Here is a 24,730-nt window from a genome sequence, read left to right as displayed (position 1 = left end):
GTTCATGCTCAAGTTAGCCAATATTCATTCATTCATTCATTTTCTACCGCTTATCCTCACGAGGGTCGCGGGGGGTGCTGGAGCCTATCCCAGCTGTCTTCGGGCATAAGGCGGGGTACACCCTAGACTGGTCGCCAGCCAATCACAGGGCACATATAGACAAACAACCATTCACACTCACATTCATACCTATGGACAATTTGGAGTCGCCAATTAACCTAGCATGTTTTTGGAATGTGGGAGGAAACCGGAGTACCCGGAGAAAACCCACGCATGCACGGGGAGAACATGCAAACTCCACACAGAGATGCCCGAGGGTGGAATTGAACCCTGGTCTCCTAGCTGTGAGGTCTGTGCGCTAACCCCTAGACCACCGTGCCGCCGTTAGCCAATATAACACATTCAAATCAAAATAAAGAAAATAAGACATAATATAGTCACAGGTTAGCATGGGGGGGGGGTACTTTTTTAAACTTTGGGTTTCTGTGCAGTACTTCCTCATCAGTATTACGTAACAGTTTGTGACCAGCGCATCTTCTTTGTATTTGAAGTTATTTAGCCATTTTTATGCTTGAAAATAATGAATACAGTATTGTTTGTGAAAAACGGTGATGGAGCAAAGTGGGAAAATTCCACCAGAGTGATTTGGGATTGGGCCAGGCAGCCTCCTATCTTTTGGACCGACTGCTTACGTTCCCGGGAGAAGTTGAGAGAAATTCTGTTTTGACATGGCTATCTGTCTAGTTTGGGGGGGAGACCATACAAAAGAGAATAAGGCTCCCCCGTGTATGAGCTTCAGAAAAAAGATAAGCAGTTCATTTTGCCAGCGATGTCAAAGGGAGGACTCATAAGTGACAGCAAAGGGGATGAGATATCTCCAGATATGTTTTGATGGCTGCAGGTTCATCTTCAAATGTGTCAAGGATTTGCAAAACCCTCATGGAGTACATCTCACTTTCATGTTCTTTAATTCCGTAACCTCTCTCTCTCTCCGTGTCTTTCCGCAGTCAAGTTCGAGGACTGCCAGCACAGCAGGGAGGTGGGCTTTGTTAGCAGCGAGCCCAACTTCGGCGTGAGGCCTGATGGGACGGTGTACGCCGAGCAGGAGTTTTCCAACCTGTCGGAGCCCGTCCAGTTCATGGTGACGGCCCGGGAGCTCTTTGACCCCCACATCTGGGAGACCACCGTTAAGCTGGCGCCACCTGGACACGCCCACACTTTACCCCTGACGAAGGTACTCCATTGGAGAGAACGTTTATTATGTCATCATATTGTTTCCCAAATCAACAAAAGAAACGCTGGGTCATCATCACACTGAAATAGATATAGACGCCATGACGTAGAATGAAGTGTTTCCTGTAAGGATGGCTATATGGGTACTACATGTCCTTGGTCCTTGGTCCTTGGTCCTATGGGACCGCGGATGGGGGAGAGGAGGGAAAAGTTAGTACAATTCCAAGGGCCCCTGACTGGGCCCCGGTGTCGGAAAACCGAGACAGTGTATTACAAGTGAAAAGTATCCACAGCTTTTCCACTAAGGGGCCGCATACTGAAAAATCAATGCATGTGGGGGCCACTTTTACGTGGTCTCCAGCAACCTATGTAGATATCACGCAAAGACATGTTGTCAGTGACGACGTGTGTTACTCAGATGGCGGCGGCTCAGGAGGTCCAGCAGGTCGTCCAGAAATCAGATTGGCGGTTCCATCATTTGTGTCCCTGGGCAAGGCCCCCACCGGTGCCCCCCCCGGTGCATGTGATTGGTGCTGGTCAGAGAGGCCGTAGGCACACATTGGCAGTTTCTGCCAGGCCAGCTGTGGATACAGATGTAGCTACCGCCACCAGTGAAAGGGGGGTGAGGAATGGGTCCGCTTCATTGGGAAGCGCATTGGGTGCCTTGAATAGCACTATATAAAATCTGTTATTATTATTATTATTATTATTAGATAGATAGATAGATAGATAGATAGATAGATAGATAGATAGATAGATAGATAGATAGATAGATAGATAGATAGATAGATAGATAGATAGATAGATAGATAGATAGATAGATAGATAGATAGATAGATAGATAGATAGATAGATAGATAGATAGATAGATAGATAGATAGATAGATAGATAGATAGATAGATAGATAGATAGATAGATAGATAGATAGATAGATAGATAGATAGATAGATAGATAGATAGATAGATAGATAGATAGATAGATAGATAGATAGATAGATAGATAGATAGATAGATAGATAGATAGATAGATAGATAGATAGATAGATAGATAGATAGATAGATAGATAGATAGATAGATAGATAGATAGATAGATAGATAGATAGATAGATAGATAGATAGATAGATAGATAGATAGATAGATAGATAGATAGATAGATAGATAGATAGATAGATAGATAGATAGATAGATAGATAGATAGATAGATAGATAGATAGATAGATAGATAGATAGATAGATAGATAGATAGATAGATAGATAGATAGATAGATAGATAGATAGATAGATAGATAGATAGATAGATAGATAGATAGATAGATAGATAGATAGATAGATAGATAGATAGATAGATAGATAGATAGATAGATAGATAGATAGATAGATAGATAGATAGATAGATAGATAGATAGATAGATAGATAGATAGATAGATAGATAGATAGATAGATAGATAGATAGATAGATAGATAGATAGATAGATAGATAGATAGATAGATAGATAGATAGATAGATAGATAGATAGATTCCCACAGTAGTGAAATTGCCAAAGAAATGTTGTTGCCTGGCTCCCATATAATAACAGACACAAAAGAAGATAAGTAATAATAAATAATAATAATAATAATAATGTGGAGAATAAATAGACACCAAATATGAACAACATAATGTAAAGTGCAGCGTGAACAGTAAATTGCCCAAATAATTTAAATAATTAAAATAAATGATAATAATGTAAGTAAGGTAGAGGGGCTTATTTGGCATTCAGCAGTCTGATGGCCAGGGGGAAGTAGCTGTCTCTGGTGCTGATTTTTTGTATTTTTTTATTCTTCTTGTAAATTTTGTTTTCATGATATTATGACTTTATTCTTAGAATATTTTAAACTGCCACTAAATAGTCCCTGGGCCGCACTGCACCCCCCCGGGGACTATAACGTAACAACATCATGATTGTAAATTGACATGAATATTTGAGCCAAACGTTGATTTCTATTCACTTTCATTTGTAGCATGCTAACCAATGTTATTCTCCTCATGTTTGTTGGCCTAAAAAATGTCCGCCCTATTTAGCTTGTGGTTTCCAAGTGAGATGCATTTTTTTTCTCCGCTGATGAAGAAGTACAGACAAGCCTCTTGTTTTCAAAACATCATTAGCAAGCGTGCAGGAACGCAATGCCACACTTCCTATACACGCGCCAATGCCAGCGCCATTATAATTTCTCTTCTATTCTGGTTCGTTGCTAGCGGGCCTAATGCGCGCTTGTGATTTTAATCATAATAAAAAAAGCTCCAAACTAATACAATAACTGTATTCCCAAAGTGGGGGCCTAGATATGCCCATGACTGCAATATGGGGGCAACCTTTTAGCACGCATGCTGCAATTCATGTTTTTATGTTCTTTATTCATGTGAAAATGAGCTTATTTTACAGACAGTAGAACATCTTCTCTTTCTTTTCTTCTGCAACATGGCAACATCACATTAGCATAGCAGCTCAAGAAAGCGCCAAAAGCTGAGACATAATGTCAACGACACGCTAGACTCCAGCAGGCGCGTTCATTTGCTTTTAATAACGCTCGCTCACGTGTTTGAGCGACAGGAAATAGCTGAGCTGTAATGTCGCTTTTCCAGTGTCTAAAAGCGCGTATTTGGCGTGGACGCGCTTCTGCTGTGTTTATGCTCTCTGTTGCTATCACGCCTCACACAGGTAGGGCTTCTCATTGAGTGCTCTCCAAGCCATTCTGATTTCACGGCACTTTGGCTGGCGTCCCCCAGCAGCTTAGAGACCATTAGTTATGCACCAATGCATCTCAAAACCACTGCCTCCCGAACAGGTTTTTAGTGCTTATTTCATTTGCATTTTTACCACACTCTGTTCAGGATAGTCTCACCTGTTCAAGGTAGATTACAACCGGGGCTGGCTGGCTGCTCGCTGAGCCCCCGCACACTCGCAGGTCACTGGAAACAAATGTCTGCAAGGTGGAAGTGTGGCGCTTGCTGCGATGGGAAGCTTTTATGGGATTCCACGTGTGTCTTGTCTATTTAAAACACGTCATTTCTTTGATTTTATTCTCCACTACGGTTTCTTCAAAGCATCTCTCGGGAGGGTATGTTCACACTGAACTTCAGCAAGTGGAAATTGTACTACAACCGACGACAAAAACGTAGCTATCAAAGACCTGGATGAAATATTCCAAAGTACAGAATGCTCATATGGAATTGTTCTGCCTGTTTGTCCAACTGAAAACTTCCAGATGTCAGCTCCACAGCTTGAGGGGCTTCAGGCTTGTAGAACGTGCAGTGTGTCCGCCAGCGGAGAGCTGCCAGCTGGCCCTGGCCGCCTCTGGCTTTCACGAGGGACACGCTCACGACTCCATGGCGTGTCCGCACGAGCCCACGAACACACCACGAACACACCGCGACACATACATACGTGTCAATGCATACGATATGTCGTAGCAGAGTGAACAGGAACGCTTTCACACACAATTATGCTCCCAGCCTCCACATGACTGGAAATAGTCCATAGCAGCACATTCTGCAATTACGCGAGGATTTTGACTGAGCACGCCGCATCTTGCTGGAATCCCACGGGGGGAATCGGCAGCTAATGCCTGCTTCACTGCGCCGTGCAGCCCCAGCTGATACCCTGATACCATCACCACGGAGTCTATAGTTTAGGTTTGGTCTATCGCCTGGCCAACCTCTCGTTGTCATTTCTCTTTGGCTTCGTTTGTAAAGCATTGTTTCAAACACGTTAGTGAAGTCAGCAGCCTGCTAGCATCCAGCAGGTAGTCAGTCGTCAGGTCGTCTGGTTTAGTCATTCTTACTTCTGATTGAAGGATCACCATGCAGCCTTCGTCACAGTATTAGCAAAACATACTGACTTAAGAACTTTATTCATCCGTTGTGCAGAGCATCAAACATGCTAGGTTGCACATGATGTCACGTTCGGGTGCTGTCGGAAATCAGCTTATTTGTAGCGAGAAGTCGTGTCACATACATACGTGGGTCTGCGTCCCTGCACCATGGGTCTGCTCAAAGGGGCCTCAAAGGCGACACAGGCGAGGTGTCCCTGACGCCTCCACATCCCGGTTCTCCCGACCTCCAAAGCAGCACCACAGCTAAAACGGTGAGATGAACTTCAGGGAAGTCAAATTCACCTCCCGTTTTGTGTTCGTTAATCTCCAATTAAGAGAAGGAATATGACCTACACACCAGGAGAAGGTTAGCAAAAATGGATTCTAACCATGTCAGACAGAATTCAATCACAGGCTTTCAGAGCTCTGGGCTAAATGTTTCCTCTAATGTTCTCCTGCGGCCTCCTGACCAGAAGAAGAAATCGGCCCCTCTGCCTTTTGTAGTGGGCTCCTCAGTGGTCTCCTTAGATTCTTTGGATTCTGTGGTGGTGTGTGTGATGATGACGACAGCTGACCATGACGTCTTTCCCTGACATGGCAGTCTTTCATCAGCACCGTTTTCTGTCCAGAATAGAACCTGCAGAATAGAACCTGCAGAATAGAACCTGCACATCCTATCTTTGGCCTCGACACGCCATCCTGTTCCCTTATCACAGCCATTTTGTTTTCAAACATTTCATGCATCGTTACTTGCATTTACATACAGAGATAGTGAGTTTGTGCGTGGTCATATTCCATAGCGGACGTCATAGGAGAAAGAAGGATCATGCGTTGTCTGGGTTTTTAACGGTCCAAGTAGGAGACCGTGATAGACAGGCAAGACCATTCGCTCTCATCAGCTGGAGCGAGTGATGTACTGTTTTGTTGTTTTTTTTCCAATATGTCCGTTTCCATTCAGATTCCAATTGGCTGAAATGAGCCCAGGCAAATAGTGTGAACAAACATCCACTGGCTGACAAATCATTCTACCTGCTGCTGTTGGCTGCTCGCCTCGTGCCAGTCAGGACCTGCGAGTGCTTTGGTTGATTGGCGCTGGAAAAGAGTTATCTTATCAGGGAAACACATCTGGTCCCCTTGCCCCAAACATACCCCCCCACCCCGCCCCCCACTCCCCACATTGTGCTGCTGTCCAGCTCCATCCAAACCCCTCCCTGCCGGTCCAGAGCCGGCATGCAGTGAGCTCGGGTTCCAGTTCCGCCAACTGCAAAGGTGTGAGGTGTTAAAGAACAGATGAAGTGTATTCCTTGTTTGCTCAGGGAGCTTAAAGCCTGGCTCCCTCCCAGGTAAACGTGTGTACCTGCACGGGATGTGTGTACACCTGCGACCTGTGATCACGTATGACTGTGTTGTTCTCAGTGTCTTCCTGTTGGGATAAGCAGGAACATTTCTACCGTGCTTCAGGTGCCAAAATAGATCAGGTTGTGTGTGTGTGTGTGTGTGTGTGTGTGTGTGTGTGTATTGTGAAAGACAACAATAGGATTAGGTGGATTACACCAATACAAACATCTTACAAGGGAGGACACCATAGAAGATAATACAATAAAAAATACATTTCCCCAGCATCCTAAACCTCATTTCACACGATGACAATATCATCTTTTGGTGGAAGCGGCACGGTGATATCATGGGAACATGAACAAATAGTTCCCTGCTTTGGTGGGTTGCTTTCACAGGTACACTGATCATCTATCCATCCATCTATCCATCTTTATCCATCCATCCATCTCCATCCATCTATCCATCTCTATCCATCCATCCATTCATCTCATCCATCCATCTCCATCTATCCATCTCTATCCACCCATCTCCATCCATCCATCCATCCATCTCCATTCATCTAGCCACCTCTATCCATCCATCCATTCATCTCATCCATCCATCTCCATCTATCCATCTCTATCCACCCATCTCCATCCATCCATCCATCCATCTCCATTCATCTATCCACCTCTATCCATCCATCCATCTCCATCTATCCATCCATCCACCCAACCATCCATCCATCCATCTCCATTCATCTATCCACCTCTATCCATCCATCCATCTCCATCTATCCATCCATCCACCCAACCATCCATTCATCTATCCATCTCTATCCATCCATCCATTCATCTCATCCATCCATCTCCATCTATCCATCTCTATCCACCCATCTCCATCCATCCATCCATCTCCATTCATCTATCCACCACTATCCATCCATCCATTCATCTCATCCATCCATCTCCATCTATCCATCTCTATCCACCCATCTCCATCCATCCATCTCCATTCATCTATCCACCTCTATCCATCCATCCATCTCCATTCATCTATCCACCTCTATCCATCCATCCATCTCCATCTATCCACCCATCCACCCAACATCCATCCATCCATCCACCCATCCATCCATCCATCCATCTCCATCCATTCATCCATCAAAAAACATAATAATCATGTTGTTGCTGCAAATGAAAAACAAATGTTTTGTATATTTTTTACTTTAAAAAAATGAAAATGGCCATTTCGGTAACATTTATTTCCATATCTTATTTCAAGGCAAACAATGTCGCAAATGAACCTGAAGTTCATGTTTTCCCCACATGGATGCAAAGTCAACATGCAGATTCTAAACCAGATCTGTGTAGCATGCTAACCGCTAGATGCGTACCATTGTCTGCCTGACAGATGCAGCAAAAGCAGACCACCTTTGAACCCCCCCCCCCCCCCCAGGCTGCTTAGCTATGTTGCCAAGAGTCTCATAAAACCAAAAAATATTTTGTGACACCAGATAGTTTAGATTGTCTTGTTCAATGAATTCTTGAACATTTGCCAAATAATAACGTCTTTGAAATATAAATGTATGTAATACATATGTAATACGTATATAATATGTGGTACTCGATACGCCGTATGTTGATACGTCTGATAGGATATCTTGGGTTTTTGTCTCCAGGTTGGCATCGAAGAAATGCTATCAAGAGTGTGGGACTCCCAGCCCAGAGTCATCAAGTTTGCCCGCAAGCACCAGAGAAGTTCCTATGCTAATGGCCTAAGACGACAGAAGAGGGACTGGGTCATCCCACCCATCAATGTTCCGGAGAATTCCAGAGGGCCCTTCCCGCATATGCTTGTCAGAGTGAGTGACATATTTTCAAATCATTTCAGTTGATGCTATTCTACAGCTGTTTTCTCGTTCGGCGGATGCCTGCAGGGGGCGTTCCCAGCTCCTCAATTGTATGAATGCTTTTGGCTTAGTTCAGGGGTGGGCAAACTACAGCCCGGGGGCCACATGCGGCCCGCCAAGTGTTTCAATATGGCCCGCCTGTTTTTTCCAAAGTATTTCATTTAAACTCAACACATAACCTGGCATCGTGGCTTGGGCCAACTTTTTGATGGTTGAGGTAGCTGCTTTATCAATTTCGTTATTTGATGTGGTCTGTTGTTTACAAAATACTCCTGGAAAAAGGAGCACAAGCACAATAATAGTAATAATAATAATAATGTCAATAATGATAATAATACTATTATATTAATATTGTTGTTAATAATATTAATATAATAATGGTAGTAATATTACAAAATACTCCTGGAAAAAGGAGCACAAGCACAATAATAGTAATACAAATAATAATAATAATAATAATGTTGTTGTCAACAATGATAATAATACTACTATTATATTAATATTGTTGTTAATATTAATATAATAATTGTAGTAATATTATTATTATTAAAAAAAATAATATAATAACATTATTATAACTAATAATACTAATAATTCTAATAAAAATAACAATAATAATAATAATAACACATTTATAACACACTTTACATCAACTAAATGATTTCAAAGTGCACATATAGAAGATTGCATGACACTTTTACATGTAAAATATGTGTAAAAATATAGGTGTAAAAATGGACTGTTACGTGTAAAATACTACATAATCCCCCCGTCAATTTTGTTAAATTAATGCGGCCCACGAGTCAAAAAGTTTGCCCACCCCTGGCTTAGTTTGTACCTACTTTGTACCTACTTTGTACCTACTTTGTACCTACGTTGTACCTACTTTGTACCTACTTTGTACCTATTTTTTACCTATATATCAGATACGGACATATTTGTCATTCAGCATTGACAGCCTCGTACATTTTTGGTCAAAATAAACTTCCTTTGAACTGAGGCCATTTTTCCGACTGGAAACATATTTTATTGACCCTGAGTCGGTCGGAATTACTAAATATGTGATAATTCATGTCAAGTAGGATTCCTCAGTTACAGCATAGAAAACCTACCAGAACCTTCTAGACATGAACTAACACCCCAGCTGGTGTGTTGCTTTAAATGTGTTGCCGTGGGGAGCTGAGTGGCGGGCAGACAGGAAGTCCAGAGTTGAGTTTTAGCCTGCCGTGGATTACTGCAGCAACAGTAGTTTTTATTAGAGGTTTCTATGAGGGATTATTGTGTGATTGTTGTGACATCATTGAATAAAACCATTTTTTTGTGTCCTGAGACACAAATCTCACCAAATATTACAGTATATACATTGTATAATATAAGATATTATATGACATATCATTCACAGCGTCTTCCAATGAGTCTACTGCCAAGGAGTCAGAGAAAAATATATAAAACTGTTGGAGATATAAGTCATAATGGCGGAAGATGTGCCCCATTTAGCGAGAACAGAAGGCGTACATATGCCAGTCATGCGGCGTCTCGGAGGAATACATCGAAGGATTACTCAAGAGCTCGTTCTCTCGGCTCCTGTTAGTAGTGGAGTATTTTTCACATCTCGGTTCATCTCTTATAATAGACCACTGACATTAATTACCGGAGTTATCAAAACGCCCACATTTGCTAACTTTAGGGAGCACAAACTCTCGGGAAATGAATGTTTGTTCATTTGCTGTGAGGGTTTTTTTTTTTCCATGTAATAAAAGTTGACAATAAAGCAAACGTATCGTATAGCGTCCTTGACTTCCATGATATTTATCAGCCTGAAAACATGGTAATGGTAATGGTAATGTAATGGTAATGGTAATGGTAATGGTAATGGTAATGGTAATGGTAATGGTAATGGTAATGGTAATGGTAACGGTAACGGTAATGGTAATGCTAATGCTAATGGTAATGGTAATGGTTTAATTTCATTTGAACATGCATCAGATTCCAATTGAGTGCATCCCATAATCAGTTCCCAGTTCCACATGTCCAAAAGGAGTAGGAAGAAGCAAAGCTTATTAAATCCTACCCCTCCATCTGGTACTTTTACAATCACTAACTGTTACATTTGTTCACTTCCTGCTTTCCATAATACAGTTTAAGGTGTTTTTTTTTAATTTTGTAATGTTTTGTCACATACCGAAGTACTCGGTGATATGAGCATCCAATGACATAATGGGTTTGATTCCACATACTGAAATGCTATGGCTAGCATAACGTAGTCCTAGTGTTTCAAATGGAGTTCTTTCAAATGGGATACATCTTGCCACAAATACAGTATATGTGTAGAACATTTGGGGTCGAGCAGGTCGCTAGCAGGTGCAGTACAAATATTTGAAGACATGAAAATAAGAAATAGCAAAGGAATGAAAGAACTGGTTGTAAACCAAAAAAAAAGATGTTCTCATCAGTTCTCACCTTTTGAACCTGCTGTGCTACACTGGGATGTTCTGTATTCGTTTTAAGGATCTCTGTTCTGTGGTTTTGGTTGGGAAAAAGTACCCCCCCCACACACACACACACACACACCCCTGTAGGTGCAAGTGAGAGCTGATTGCCTATATTTTTGGGAGAAGCAGTTTTGGTGACAGCTTTATACGTACCCCTTTATGATTGGAGCCAGCTGAGGACAATTCAAATAGGAACGTTTCCCTGGAAGGCATGGAAGGCATACTGCTGTGGTTGCTTCTGTTGCTACCGTTGATGAGCAGCTTCTCCATTAGGCCAATTTGGGAGATTGTGTTTTGTAGAACGATTGACTGTCCTAAACGGATGCACGGCCAACACCTCGCTAAGGTTGTTTTCTTGCTTCGGCTTCCGCTGCTTCCGCTGCTGCTGCTCTGGCCGCTTCTTATCAGTCACCCAGACAGACATGCGGCTTTTCTGCTGGCATTTCTAGCGCACACACAAATACCCACACAAAGTCCCTTACGCCCATTTGTACACGGAGGCTTACATTGCCGCATTACAGAAATCGCCTTTCCCAAGAGTGCTGGCATGAGGGCAGATTTTGCTCTAAAGCACGGGAACAAAAACACACATAAGATGGAGGGCGAGAGAAGGAACCAGACTGTGATGCCCTCACTGAGAAATAGAAACTCCTTCATTCCTCTTTCTAATGTTGGAAGTTGGATTTCCACGCAGCAGATTCCCTATTTTTACGTCTATGCATCCGTGTGAACAACTGGAGCCAAATAAGGATGTTGGAAATATGATTATATTCTTACCAGGATTTGGTTTTCCAGACAGTTTCTGCCTGCATGCCAGGTCAGGCCTTGCCGTAGAGTCAGTCCAAAGAACCATTTATACCACAAATGTTTCTCATCAGAGGTTCAAGACTGTCCGGTGTTTCTACATCTTTGACGCCGTTGTCTTTGAGTTTCCTGCCTTTGCAATCAGTCAAATCCATCACAAAGACCGATCTGTCCGGGGAACCAACGACTGCTGCTGGGATAGACTCCAGCTCATTTGGGATAGACTCTTCATTTCATTTGGAAAACCAAGGTCCCAAAGTCTGGAGGAAGAGTGGAGAGGCACAAATGTTTCCCTCTAGAATCTGTACAAAATATGGGTTTCACATTCTGAAATATTGAACATTTCTTGATACTTTTCAGTTTACTTCTTAGTGGTGCTCAGTGCAGACAAGAAGTGACTAAGTCTAACAGCAGAATACAGTTCTACGGTTACACCACTTATTGGTTGAATTGCGCAACAGGCTGTCCATCCACTTGAGTATATGATGTAAACTCCTGTCTGCCCATCAAACCTTCCTCTCCAAAGGCCACTTTGGACACTTTTGGAAGGTCCTAACAGTCCAGACACTCCGCCAAAGGCTCCTTCTTTACTTTTCTACCAAAGAGGCTCCAAACCTTAAGTTCCTTTTCACGGTTGATGCTGAGCCTGGTGGCCTTGTGGTATCATTTAATGAAGCTTTCAGTTGAAGCATCTTCTTCCAAAATGACATACTAAGGGTTTTTTGCAGGTCCTAAGAGTCCAGACACTCCGCAAAAGACTGCGTCTTTACCTTTCTACCAAAGAGGCTCCAAACCTTAAGTTCCTTTTCACGGTTGATGTTGAGCCTGGTGGCCTTGTGGTATCATTTAATGAAGCTTTCAGTTGAAGCATCTTCTTCCAAAACGACATACTAAGGGTTTTTTGCAGGTCCTAACAGTCCAGACACTCCGCAAAAGACTCCGTCTTTACCTTTCTACCAAAGAGGCTCCAAACCTTAAGTTCCTTTTCACTGTTGATGCTGAGCCTGGTGGCCTTGTGGTATCATTTAATGAAGCTTTCAGTTGAAGTTGAAGCATCTTCTTCCAAAACGACATACTAAGGGTTTTTTGCAGGTCCTAACAGTCCAGACACTCCGCAAAAGACTCCGTCTTTACCTTTCTACCAAAGAGGCTCCAAACCTTAAGTTCCTCTTCACTGTTGATGCTGAGCCTTGTGTGATAGTGGTATCATTTAATGAAGCAGCTTCTTCCAAAACATACTATGAAGTACTTTTCCTGCAACTCACTTCTGTACCCTGGCGTCCTTCTTATCATTCTATTTTTATGCAGAGTTATTTAGTGAAAAATAATACCACATTCCGCCGCTCAAGGCTTCTGAGATATCCACTCCACTTCCTCAGATGTCAAAATAAATGTTGTTTTTGGCTTTGTCAGGTGAAAAATCCACTGTACAAAAAACGCTGCGTCCGAGGAAGGTCAATTGTATTGCGACCTTTAATTAACTGAGCTCCCTTCTATTGAAAGAATTTCCCGAGTGGTCCCTAATGATCAATTAGCCTTTTTCAAACAAGCGTGTGGCATTTTTGGGCCACAGGAGTGAATGCTGAACGCTGGACGGATTGGCTGAGGAAAAAAATACATTTCTGTAGATATTCCAATAGAAACCTGCCTTTTCCTGATAAGACGTTCATTTACCACATCAATGACGTCTAGCTGGACCCTTGGTCTCCAAAATGAGGTACGCTAATTGCCGTAGGGGAAGTGGCTACATTAGCGTCTAATACAGCAAAGAAGTTGTTCATAGTTCTGTGTGCCTTGTATGGAAAATGACGTATATTTCATGATTCTATTGTGTATTGTTTAATCTGGAAGATTTATTATCATTTATATTTCATGCTAAATGAAAGCTGTGGTGCCGTGACTAACGTAGTTTAGCTGTGAATTTGCGGCTTTATAGCGTGAGGTTTGTGTAATGAAGAGGAACGCTCGTTTGCCTCGAGACGAAAGACACCAAGAGAGACAGAAAAAGAGAGGGAGACTGACAACATGTGTGACAAAGGAATTATGATGCTGTTTAAGTTCTGACGCTAAGGAAGACTATCGTAGTGGATTTAGGGTAGATGTTAGATGTGACATGCCCGATTTAGAAATTCCAGGTTTCCAGAATTGAAAGTAGAAGAGCACACGAGAATATACAGTAAATCTCGGATATATCGGATTCAATTGTTCCCACTGGTTTTGTCCGATATAAGCGAAAGCCGTTATATGCGTAAACCGGAAAATGTCCGTTTTACGCATATATCGGATTTATATCCGGTAAATGCGTAAATGGGATTTTATCCGTTATAAAAAGGCACTTCCTTGACTATGTTTCCAATGTACCTGGACGCGCAGGCAACGCTGCAAACGCTGCAAATGACGTCGTATAGCGGCCTGTCACGATTCGGTGAATCGGAGCGCCACGATGCGGCCATCCGATATATGCCAGGGAAATTTAATGGAAATGCATTGGAACGGGATTGGATGCATTGGAGATTTTGTCCAAAATGGGCGAAATCCAATAAATTTTTATTGGAAATGCATTACAGAAAAATCGGTTCTTTTTTATCTGTCCGTTGTGAGCGAATTTCCGATATATCCGAGTCCGATATATCCGAGGTTTACTGTAGAACAAAGCAGATAAAGTGCAAAATCAAGGCAATACAAATCCAGAAGTTACATTCACTATAAACAGCTGTATACATGTTGACCGAGCCACGGGTTTATTGCACGGTTTATTGCACGGTTTATTGCAGGGTTTATTGCAGGGTTTATTGCAGGGTCTGACAGCATTAATTGCATCAAAAGTTTAAAAAGTCCTTGTGTGTCATCCTTCTGTGTACCACATGTTGCATATTACAACATGGACGCCTGCAGCTTCTCCTCTACAGTCCAGAGGTTATTATAATTGGATGATTGGTCATTTGTTCCGTGACTCCATGCACTAAGTATGTCAGAAAGCCCACAGTTTTGCTTCTTTATGTTATTTATGGTTCACCAATAATGTGTTTTGGGGGGGTCGTGACGGCCACTTTATTGGCCTGTCCTTGAATGCACCATCGTTGTGAGCCGTATAATGCAGATTGAGACCCGCATGGCTTTTTCCAACGCTGCTTTCTATTCCTCCTTTCACCTCGTCCTTGTTCACAAATGTTAATGGTGTGCGTAAATGCGTGGCGGGAGGTTTAATAATGTTGTTAGCGCTGGGCTAAGTGTACATATTTGTTGCTGCGTAATTGTTTGCTGCATAATTTCTTGTTTTTGTTAGCTCATGTTTATTTAGCTCAGTAATACGTTTTGTAGGCGATTGAGTTAACGGCCTCATTCATTTTGATACGTTGTGTTTTCTTTTCATGATACATACATAATATACATAATAATATACATACTGTGTGGTAATCTGCACCTAATATATTCTAATTACGAAGTACATGTTGCTGCAGGTCTCACAATATGAACCATGAACCAGGACAGTCTGGTCCTGGAAATATAGCGAGGCAGGATGTGAAGGATGACGCATTTTAGGAATTGAAGCTTGAACAAAGAGGTTTTTTGGGGGGGTGGGGGGGGGTGATTTTTCCAAGCAGCCGCTCGCGTGAGGGCGTGTCACTCGCAGTGTTCCCGGTCGGACAATTAGAAGGTGACAGTCCCATTAGCGGCGGCCCAGTCGTACAAAGGCTGAGCGCTGTTGTGGTGACACAAAGCTCAGCTTCTCACTAAATAACTGTCAGTCCGCCCTCAACCACTCCGACCTCACTGGCAGCCTCGCTCTGAACCAGTCCGACTCCCCTCTGGACTCTCATTGGCAGCCTGAGCGGCTCCCAGAGCCAAACACGGCCCCCCTTTCAAGCCCGGCCTTTAACTGATTGGTTGGAGCCTGCCCGCCTTGGGCATGCCAGAAGGGCTTTCAACTGGCCTCGGGGTGCTGCTGATTGGCCAGGCTGTCAAGGCCCCGCGCCCCCTCTGGGAGCACACAGCAGCAGTTTGGGCTGAAGGATGCAAGTTGACAGTGAAGATACAGTAGGTGGGATGAAATGTGCAAAAACAGCACAAAGCGTCTCAGCACACCCGACTGCCCCGTCCGTACGTCTTATTATGGCGATATGTCATTTTCAGACGGCCTTCCCGACGCCACCAGCCCCCGTGGAAGACCCAGGGTCTGGTTTACTGTTTGTCCTTGTATTGTGGCCCCATGCATACAATGGGACAATAACACCGTTTGGACCGACAGTCGGCAGCCTGTTTTGTAATTAAGACAATGTCGGCCTCTGCCTCCGCCATCCCATCATATTATACACTAAATATCTCCCTCTTTCTTTCGAAAGGAACTTAATAGACGTATTTGCTCTATTCTTCTCCCACGCTGTGGAATTAATGCTATTGTTAATGCAGAGAGACCGCCGGTCCATTTCAACAGGATTCCCTTTTCTTGCAGAGCTCCTCTAAATTGCTTGGCTAATGTCATAATTGGGTTTGTTCGTCACTTCTTAACTTCCATTAATATTTGTTCTTGCTGTAATTGCTTCTTTTTTTAGCGCGATCCTCCATTCCGCTCCTGCGTCTGCTTAATGGTCTGATGGGGAAGCAGTGACTCGCATGCGTGAGCACCAGGCCACGGCTGAGGAAGCAGCTCATCTATATTTTAAAAATACAAACTGTTAAAAAGGTGGAACGACTCTGGCCTGCGGGTAACGCGTGAGGAATAAGACAATGAAGCTGATCATCTTTCATAAGCGGAGCCTGTAAGGTGAAATACACAAAGACTACTGTATTTGAAATATTGGCTTTATAGTCAGCAGGGGGTTCCTCATCACAGCCACCCGAGCTAGACTGCTAGCTAGTCTGGGGTTGCTATGTTGCTCATTGCGGTTAGTTGCTTCCAGAACCGAGCGTGAGAAGTGAATTTGGTGAAGTAGGAACAGAATATTGTTGTAGTTAGACCACAGAAAACCTGTTCCCTTCTTTCTAAATACGGTTTTTACCATTATTAGAGCACTGCAGACATGAGATAACACCCCTATAGTAACAATTGCAGTCCTATTATTCTTTGTTTACGACATAACATGAAGGCTACGGGATCACTGCAGGGACATAAGAGACGCTGGAAGCATTAGCATGCTACCAACTAACTAGTTGAGTGAAAAAAATTGAGTGAAAAAATTTGAATTGTGACAAATGTTGACATTTTCGGTCAATCTGTTCCTTTAAACCACTCAATTTACCGACTGCCCTCGATGGTAATTATTTCTTCTAATTACCTTTGAGTTGCATTCAGCTAAATAAATGGTTAAAGGCTAATGATAGGAAAGATAAATGGCCAAAAATAATAATAATACACAAAATCATACCCCATTACGCTTCCATCCAATTCCACGCCTCGGAAGCTAGCTTGGGGCACCCGAGTAGCTTCAACCGATCGATTCAATTGACTCTGCTCGGAAGTGAAAAGAACAGTTAAATGGCGCTATCCGCGGCAGAGCACATAAACCTTCATGCGGCGACTCCTTTATATTGACAGGATTGTAGTTTCCTCCTGGCCAATGGGGGAACGGTGGCAATGAGGGAAATGGGGGGGGGGGGGGGGGGGGCTGATGTGCCAACACAAACATGGACAGAATGGGCGAACGCATTTAATGATAGGGAGGGAGCTTTACGGGGCTTTATTTATTGTGTGTTCTGTTCCGATCCATAATAGACTAGCGTGCCCCCCACCCCCACCCCACCCCCACCCCAGGAGTATCAGGGACGACTGTGGACGACGTTGGCTGTCAGCACATCTCACTTGAGCGATATTAAAGCCGAGCTCTGCAGCTTCTCTCCTGTGTGACTATTTTTAAAGCCAGCCGCAACGTCCCCCCCACCCCCCCGATGACACCACTAAACTGAGCCCCCCCACACGCACACACCCCAGACTCTTCATCGCCATGCATGTAAGGATGTTCTTGTATTTTGCAGCAAATGAAGTGGGAAGGCTGTCTCCATTTTTTTTTAGTTTGTTCTTATGTCAAATAGTCTGGAGTTTGAGTGCCTGAACCTACCAGACCGCAATCACAAGAACATGGCATCATCTTAGACCAGCAGCAGAACAGCAGGCGCCAAAACTCAAATTTAGGAGGAGGTTAAAAAGCGTATGCTCATGAAAGAAGTAGATACTAGAACAGCAGGGAGAAATGGGACGCCATCTTCAAGGATGTGGTTTTTTAGAAGCTTTTGATGCTGCAGTCTTACATCTATTTCAGCATAGCAACGTGTACTTAGGAGTTCACGTTCCCAGGTCCGCGTCAGCATGACTATGGGAGTTTCTGTCTTTAAGCGGCCACGACTGGGCAGACCGGCCTGGCAATGAACCATCTTCTTCTCCAACAATTGGGTGCTCGGCTACGTTCACACAATTCCCATGTTTTGACTCGTATCTTTCATATTTTTCATTTAAGCATGAACATGAATTTTTTTTTCAAATGTAACTAAATGTGATCCAATCTGTATCCGATCTACTGGAGAGTCAGGTTGTGTATATCGGATCTAAACATCCTCAAAAGGTGTGCACTGTAAAAAAAAAAAAATCAGTAGTTTTTACGAAAAAAAACTGTCAGCTGTGTTTGCCAGAATAATCCTGTAGAAATGACAGTAGAAATGTAAACAGTCTTACAGGCTAAACTGTAAATTTGACAGTTTATTCCTGTAAAAAATGAAGCTCGCGACATGAATTATCCATTATTTTAACACTTTAATGCTGTAATTGTGACCTCATTGTACTGTTTATTGCAGGGGTGCTCACACTTTTTCAGCATGCGAGCTACTTTTAAAATGACCGAGTCAAAATGATCTACCCACTACAAAAATGCAAAACATCTATTTATTTTCAAATGTATTGAGGATTATTTGTACGTACAATGTATGTTGATGTACCTTACATAACCAAATGAGCCAATATTGCAAAACACACATAATTAACTATTAACATTTTTTGTAATTACCTGAGTTTACTTTGATGACTTGCACTGAATTGAACCAGCCAGCGATGCATAGTCCGGACAGTAGCTGCTGATAGCCAGCCTCAAGCACACTTCCAAATGTTTATCAGTCATGGATAATATCCGTATCATAATATCCGTATAATATTCCATATCCGTATGGAAGTGATATGTTTTTGCCTTTTTACTTGGTCCAGTTTTTGCCTTTTTACTTGGTCCAGCTCCTTCACTCATTTTAGTGACCATAAACTTTAGCGAGGGCTTAAAATCTCGCAATTCGCCGACTAGCTTAGCACTTTGCATCGTTGTTTACGCATGAGCGGTGACCTAAAGGTCAAAATTCAGTTGTCATCTGACTGGTTGTCCTGTATGTCAATCAAGTAACGGGGATGGATGATAGGCTGACATCGTAAGTTCTGCTGCACTTAGAGACGTTGTTTGATTTGATTGGTCGCCCGAAGGGCAACATTCAGTTGTCATCTGAATGGCTGCCCTGTATATCAATCAAGTGACGGCATTGATGCTGGGATGATATTTTTTTAATGTCACGCCGCGATCGACCAGCGATCGACCAGTACCACCTCCGCGATCGACCGGTAGCTCGCGATCGACTTAATGAGCACCCCTGGTTTATTGCATTACAAGTTTTCTACGTCTAAGTTTTAGGAATCTGTCAAGTCTACAAAGAAAGTTGATTTTTTTTCACATTATTTTACTTAAAAAATAACAGTTTTGTTTTGTTGAAGAAATAGCTGTCATATAAACAGGGGTTCTTTGTTTTTCTCTTTACATTTTTATGATGTCATGATTTTGCCGCATTCTGCTGTCAATTTTACAAACATTTTTTACAGTGTGGTTAAAGGTACTCATAAAGATAACGGTACTCACCGATGGAGGCAAAAGTTCTTGTGATTCAAAAGTTAAAATATTAAAATGTCAGTCATGGCCGCAAGTTCTCCTCGAGCCAAAATCACAAAATCCAAATCAGTGTTGACTTCCGCCATGCATGCACGTTAATACATCACTTCCTGGACGCATGGCTTTCACGTTTCAAGTTTGGAGGTTCAAGGTTGGATTTTAGCACAAAATGCTAATTGGTCATCAACCCTGCACTTGTTGGACTCGTTAGCCAATAGTGGCGTCACCAGACGAGATGACACATCACACAGATCGGATTCAAACTCTATTCTGTCACAGGTAGTGGTGGTCTAGTCATGTGGAAAACCGAGGAGATGTATGAATTATGGGCATGCCCCAGCAAAGATGCTGTTTAAAGCCGTTTTGCTGAGATTGTGTATATAAGTGCTTATCGGTCCCCGAAGGTGTTTGCACCAAATCATTCTTGACATTTTCCCATTTTTTCCCAATTTTCTTTGGTGTAGCATTAGCCAGCATGTCATCATAAAGGTCGTACTAAATGTAGATTAGCGCCATCAGGTGACAAACTGAAAACAAGCGTACCAAATGGAAAAGGAAAGTAGGAGTCATTTGATGTCACGCAGGAGATGCCGCCTTTATGGGTTCCTTTTGTCCCTGATGACTGATATGCTTTGCTAACCTGCGGGGGGCTTTCAGGCACCCTGGCGGGAGAGTGAGGTGAAATAAAAGGCAGCGAGAGGACGCCAAACACGCCCGAAGCGTTAAGTGGACACGAGACATAAAGGAGCCTATCAAAGAGTGAAAAGTCACACATTGTCCTTTTTGTGTGACGTGGACCCACAGCACAGGCAGGGGGCGCCTACAGCTTTAAGGACTTCCTGTTTTCGAATGGAGCGAATGCACGAAAAAGAAAAAGTTTTCGGCTGCTGGGTCGATCACACAGGGTCAGATCATTGAAGAGAGATTCGGAAAGACGGCGCGTTCATATCTCACTAATTAGGCAGCAAGTCGCTCCGCTCAACGACCATCCTTCTGTTTGCACGGCCTCCGTCACCCCCAGGAGCTTCACAGAACAATAATTCTTCATCTAATCTTCCCAACTCCCCACTGCTTTGGCTTCCTCCATCCATGGCAATTTTTCTTCTCACGCTGATAGCTTGTCCCAGAGGATCCAGTGGTTGTCAGTAATCAAGGAAATCACTCTCAAAGAGCTACAAATAGGTCACTTATCTGATGTCTGGTCTGATCTGAGGGAGACAGACATCAAGTTAAGTCCCTCGCATCTGCCTCTCTGCTATTTTTGGTGTGATTAGTATCCCGTGGCTCCACCGGGAGCTCGTCGAGTAAGGAAGGGAATGAGCGATACGGACTGAAAGAAAGGCAGGGCGAAGAGAGGATTAGAAAAAAATCCCAGCTTTTGTCATTAGCATTCCGTGCGGATGCTTCAATTGCGCACTTGTCACTCATGGGGTTCCCGGGACTCGGAGAAGTCACGTTTCTTCATTATTCCACTTATTCATATCAAGTCCGCTTATTAAGACGCAGCCTAAATGTGACATGTGGTCCCAGGTGACCCGGCTGCGGAATGTTAAGCGGGCTTGGCGGCAGAGGTCACATGACGCCTCAGAAATCCGCATCAACCTGGCGAGTACACGGGGCTGCTTTACGGTTCCTGATACACCAGCTGACTAGCGAGCCGGCAAAAGAACACGTTTGTTATTGTCATGTCTGTTACTGTGATTAAGGGACATACATTTAGAGTAGTTACCGAGGAACTAATGACTAAGGCACATACATTTAGAGTAGTTACTGAGGAGCTAGTGATTAAGGGACATACATTTAGAGTAGTTACTGAGGAACTAATGATTAAGGCACATACATTTAGAGTAGTTATACTAAGGAATTAATGATTAAGGCACATAGATTTAGAGTAGTTACTGAGGAACTCATGATTAAGGGACATACATTTAGAGTAGTTATACTTAGTAGCTAATGTTTAAGGGACATACATTTAGAGTAGTTGTATTGAGGAATTAATGATTAAGGCACATACATTTAGAGTAGTTACTAAAGAACTAATGATTAAGGGACATAGTACATTTAGAGTAGTTACAGAGGAACTAATGATTAAGGCACATACATTTAGAGTAGTTATACTAAGGAATTAATGATTAAGGCACATACATTTAGAGTAGTTATATTGAGGAATTAATGATTAAGGCACATACATTTAGAGTAGTTATACTGAGGAATTAATGATTAAGGCACATACATTTAGAGTAGTTATACTGAGGAATTAATGATTAAGGCACATACATTTAGAGTAGTTATACTAAGGAATTAATGATTAAGGCACATACATTTAGAGTAGTTACTGAGGAACTAATGATTAAGGGACATACATTTAGAGTAGTTACTAAAGAACTAATGATTAAGGGACATAGTACATTTAGAGTAGTTACAGAGGAACTAATGATTAAGGCACATACATTTAGAGTAGTTATACTAAGGAATTAATGATTAAGGCACATACATTTAGAGTAGTTACTGAGGAACTAATGATTAAGGGACATACATTTAGAGTAGTTATACTGAGGAACTAATGATTAAGGCACATACATTTAGAGTAGTTACTGAGGAACTAATGATTAAGGCACATACATTTAGAGTAGTTACTGAGGAACTAATGATTAAGGTACATACATTTAGAGTAGTTATACTGAGGAACTAATGATTGAGGCACATACATTTAGAGTAGTTACTGAGGAACTAATGATTAAGGGACATACATTTAGAGTAGTTATACTGAGGAACTAATGATTAAGGGACATACATTTAGAGTAGTTATACTGAGGAACTAATGATTAAGGCACATACATTTAGAGTAGTTATACTTAGTAGCTAATGTTTAAGGGACATGCATTTAGAGTAGTTATATTGAGGAATTAATGATTAAGGCACATACATTTAGAGTAGTTACTAAAGAACTAATGATTAAGGGACATAGTACATTTAGAGTAGTTACAGAGGAACTAATGATTAAGGCACATACATTTAGAGTAGTTATACTGAGGAATTAATGATTAAGGCACATACATTTAGAGTAGTTACTGAGGAACTAATGATTAAGGGACATACATTTAGAGTAGTTATACTGAGGAACTAATGATTAAGGCACATACATTTAGAGTAGTTATACGTAGTAGCTAATGATTGAGGCACATACATTTAGAGTAGTTACTGAGGAACTAATGATTAAGGCACATACATTTAGAGTAGTTATACTGAGGAACTAATGATTAAGGCACATACATTTAGAGTAGTTATACGTAGTAGCTAATGATTAAGGGACATACATTTAGAATAGTTATACTTAGTAGCTAATGTTTAAGGGACATACATTTAGAGTAGTTATATTGAGGAATTAATGATTAGGGCACATACATTTAGAGTAGTTACTAAAGAACTAATGATTAAGGGACTTAGTACATTTAGAGTAGTTACTGAGGAGCTATGAGGAACTGACAATGGGACAATGTTGCCCATATTTCCCCTCATACTTGCCAAAATGACACACATACATTATCTTCCTGCCGCAAAGCATGCTGGGTCATTATGCTAATGAGGGAACTGTGTCCTCTGATATGAAGGATGGGGGGGGGGGGGTCTGTCACTCAGCAGGCAGCGGCAGCGTATGTGACGGAAACGGTCAGAGAAGCTTCCTAATGGTGATATTTATCAGCCGTTTGTTTTTTTACCGTCGACCTTCATGCTTTGTGGCGTTTTTGCAGTTTTTGCTTGTTCATAGCTGAGATAGTAAATCACACATCCTTTATTGGTGTTCATTCCAGGTCTCTTCTTTTGTTAAAACATAAGCAAAATATGTAAAAAACAGTTTCAGGTGTTTCTGAGGAACAGAAGACAAATGACGTGACTGTTTAGTTTGAACCAATTCAGACCAAGAGTAAAGAATTCGGTTCTGGATCCAAGATCATGTGAGCTGTATGGTGGGCATTATGAATAATAAATGTAATCAGAGCAACAATAACACAGTACGTGATTACATGCAGTACATGCCAAGACCAACAGCCTGAGCGCTCTGACTGATTGATGTACTTTCCATGGCATCTGGACATGCGGGGTCTCCGTGCTGATTGAAGTGAGCCCGGGGAGGAAAACGGGAGCCTGTGAAAGCATCGCAGCAAACTTCTGTTCCGTGGGTGTGGGAGGACGACTGTGGAAATTAAAAGAGAGGGTATCGTGTTCAAACAGAGAGATGTTTTATGCACAAGCCTCCGTCAAAGCTGAACGGATGAAGTCATTTCATTTTCATGCATGATCTGCAGCCCCACAGACCAGGGAAATTGCATGGGAAAGGAAGAGGAAGATAGAAAGAAAAGAAGATTCAAGCCTTCCTTTTTTTCTCCGTTTCAATCTGTGATTATTGCCTCAATTGTAACCGTGGCAATGAACCAGACCCGTTTGGAAAACACCGGTGGAACATTTAGTGAGTCCGGGCTGCGTATCGCATAGCAACATGCAGGAGAGGTTGATGTTCCAATCCGGGTTTTGCTTTTCGAGAGATGCTAGTATGCCTGCGAGCGCTGTTGAGCAAGGCACCGAACCCGCCAAAGTCATCCTAAGCGGTCGGCACCTTTGCACCAACCTTAGAAAAGGAGATCATGCCTTGTCGGGAATTTGGATGCGGGCACAAATATGTGAAAATTCATGAAAAGGTGGAATAGGTGGAAATCCGTTCATGAGTAACTGGAACAACTGGAACGTCCCAGTCTGGTCCCATTAGTGACATCAGCGAGTCAGATGTCTTCTCGGGACGTAATGAAAATCAATGCTGCTGAAAGAAGCGCTACAGATCCATCTTCTTTTGTCAAGAAGGTGCTGAGCAAAAGTATTGATATTTTTATTGTCGAAGCAACACGGGAAGACTAAAGATACTAAAGATAAAAAACAGCTAAGATATACACGGGATATTACACTTCAAAGACTCTCGCCGTTTGCAATTCTCACTTTCACATCAACGTGGAAGGAAGCCTTTCATACGAGAACGCCATGAACTCGTCAGTCTGTTGCAGAGAACCTGGCGTTTAGACAGAACAGCATACGTATGTCCCTTTATCACGATGCACGCCTATTCATCACAAAGTGGAACAAAAACAACCAAAGGCGGCCTTCGCCGTGACGACCATTTTCACATATTTGCTCCTATATGTCCTATAATGTTATA

At 42.4% G+C, this 24,730-nt stretch overlaps 1 protein-coding gene across 2 annotated transcripts in view; it reads left to right on the top strand.

The window, feature by feature from the left end:
* Nucleotides 1-24,730, top strand: part of cdh4 (cadherin 4, type 1, R-cadherin (retinal)) — a 174,348-nt gene that overhangs the window by 105,515 nt on the left and 44,103 nt on the right. For both annotated transcript variants that reach the window (XM_058081086.1, XM_058081085.1), the window contains exons 3-4: nt 1,008-1,234; nt 8,088-8,270. In XM_058081086.1, coding sequence (XP_057937069.1) covers nt 1,008-1,234; nt 8,088-8,270 — 410 coding nt within the window. The remainder of the gene's footprint in view (nt 1-1,007; nt 1,235-8,087; nt 8,271-24,730) is intronic.

The sequence above is a fragment of the Doryrhamphus excisus genome, chromosome 1, assembly GCF_030265055.1.
Source record: "Doryrhamphus excisus isolate RoL2022-K1 chromosome 1, RoL_Dexc_1.0, whole genome shotgun sequence".
Classification (NCBI taxonomy): domain Eukaryota; kingdom Metazoa; phylum Chordata; class Actinopteri; order Syngnathiformes; family Syngnathidae; genus Doryrhamphus; species Doryrhamphus excisus.
Note: the sequence above shows the minus strand (reverse complement) of the source record. Positions and strands in the feature narration are given on the sequence as shown.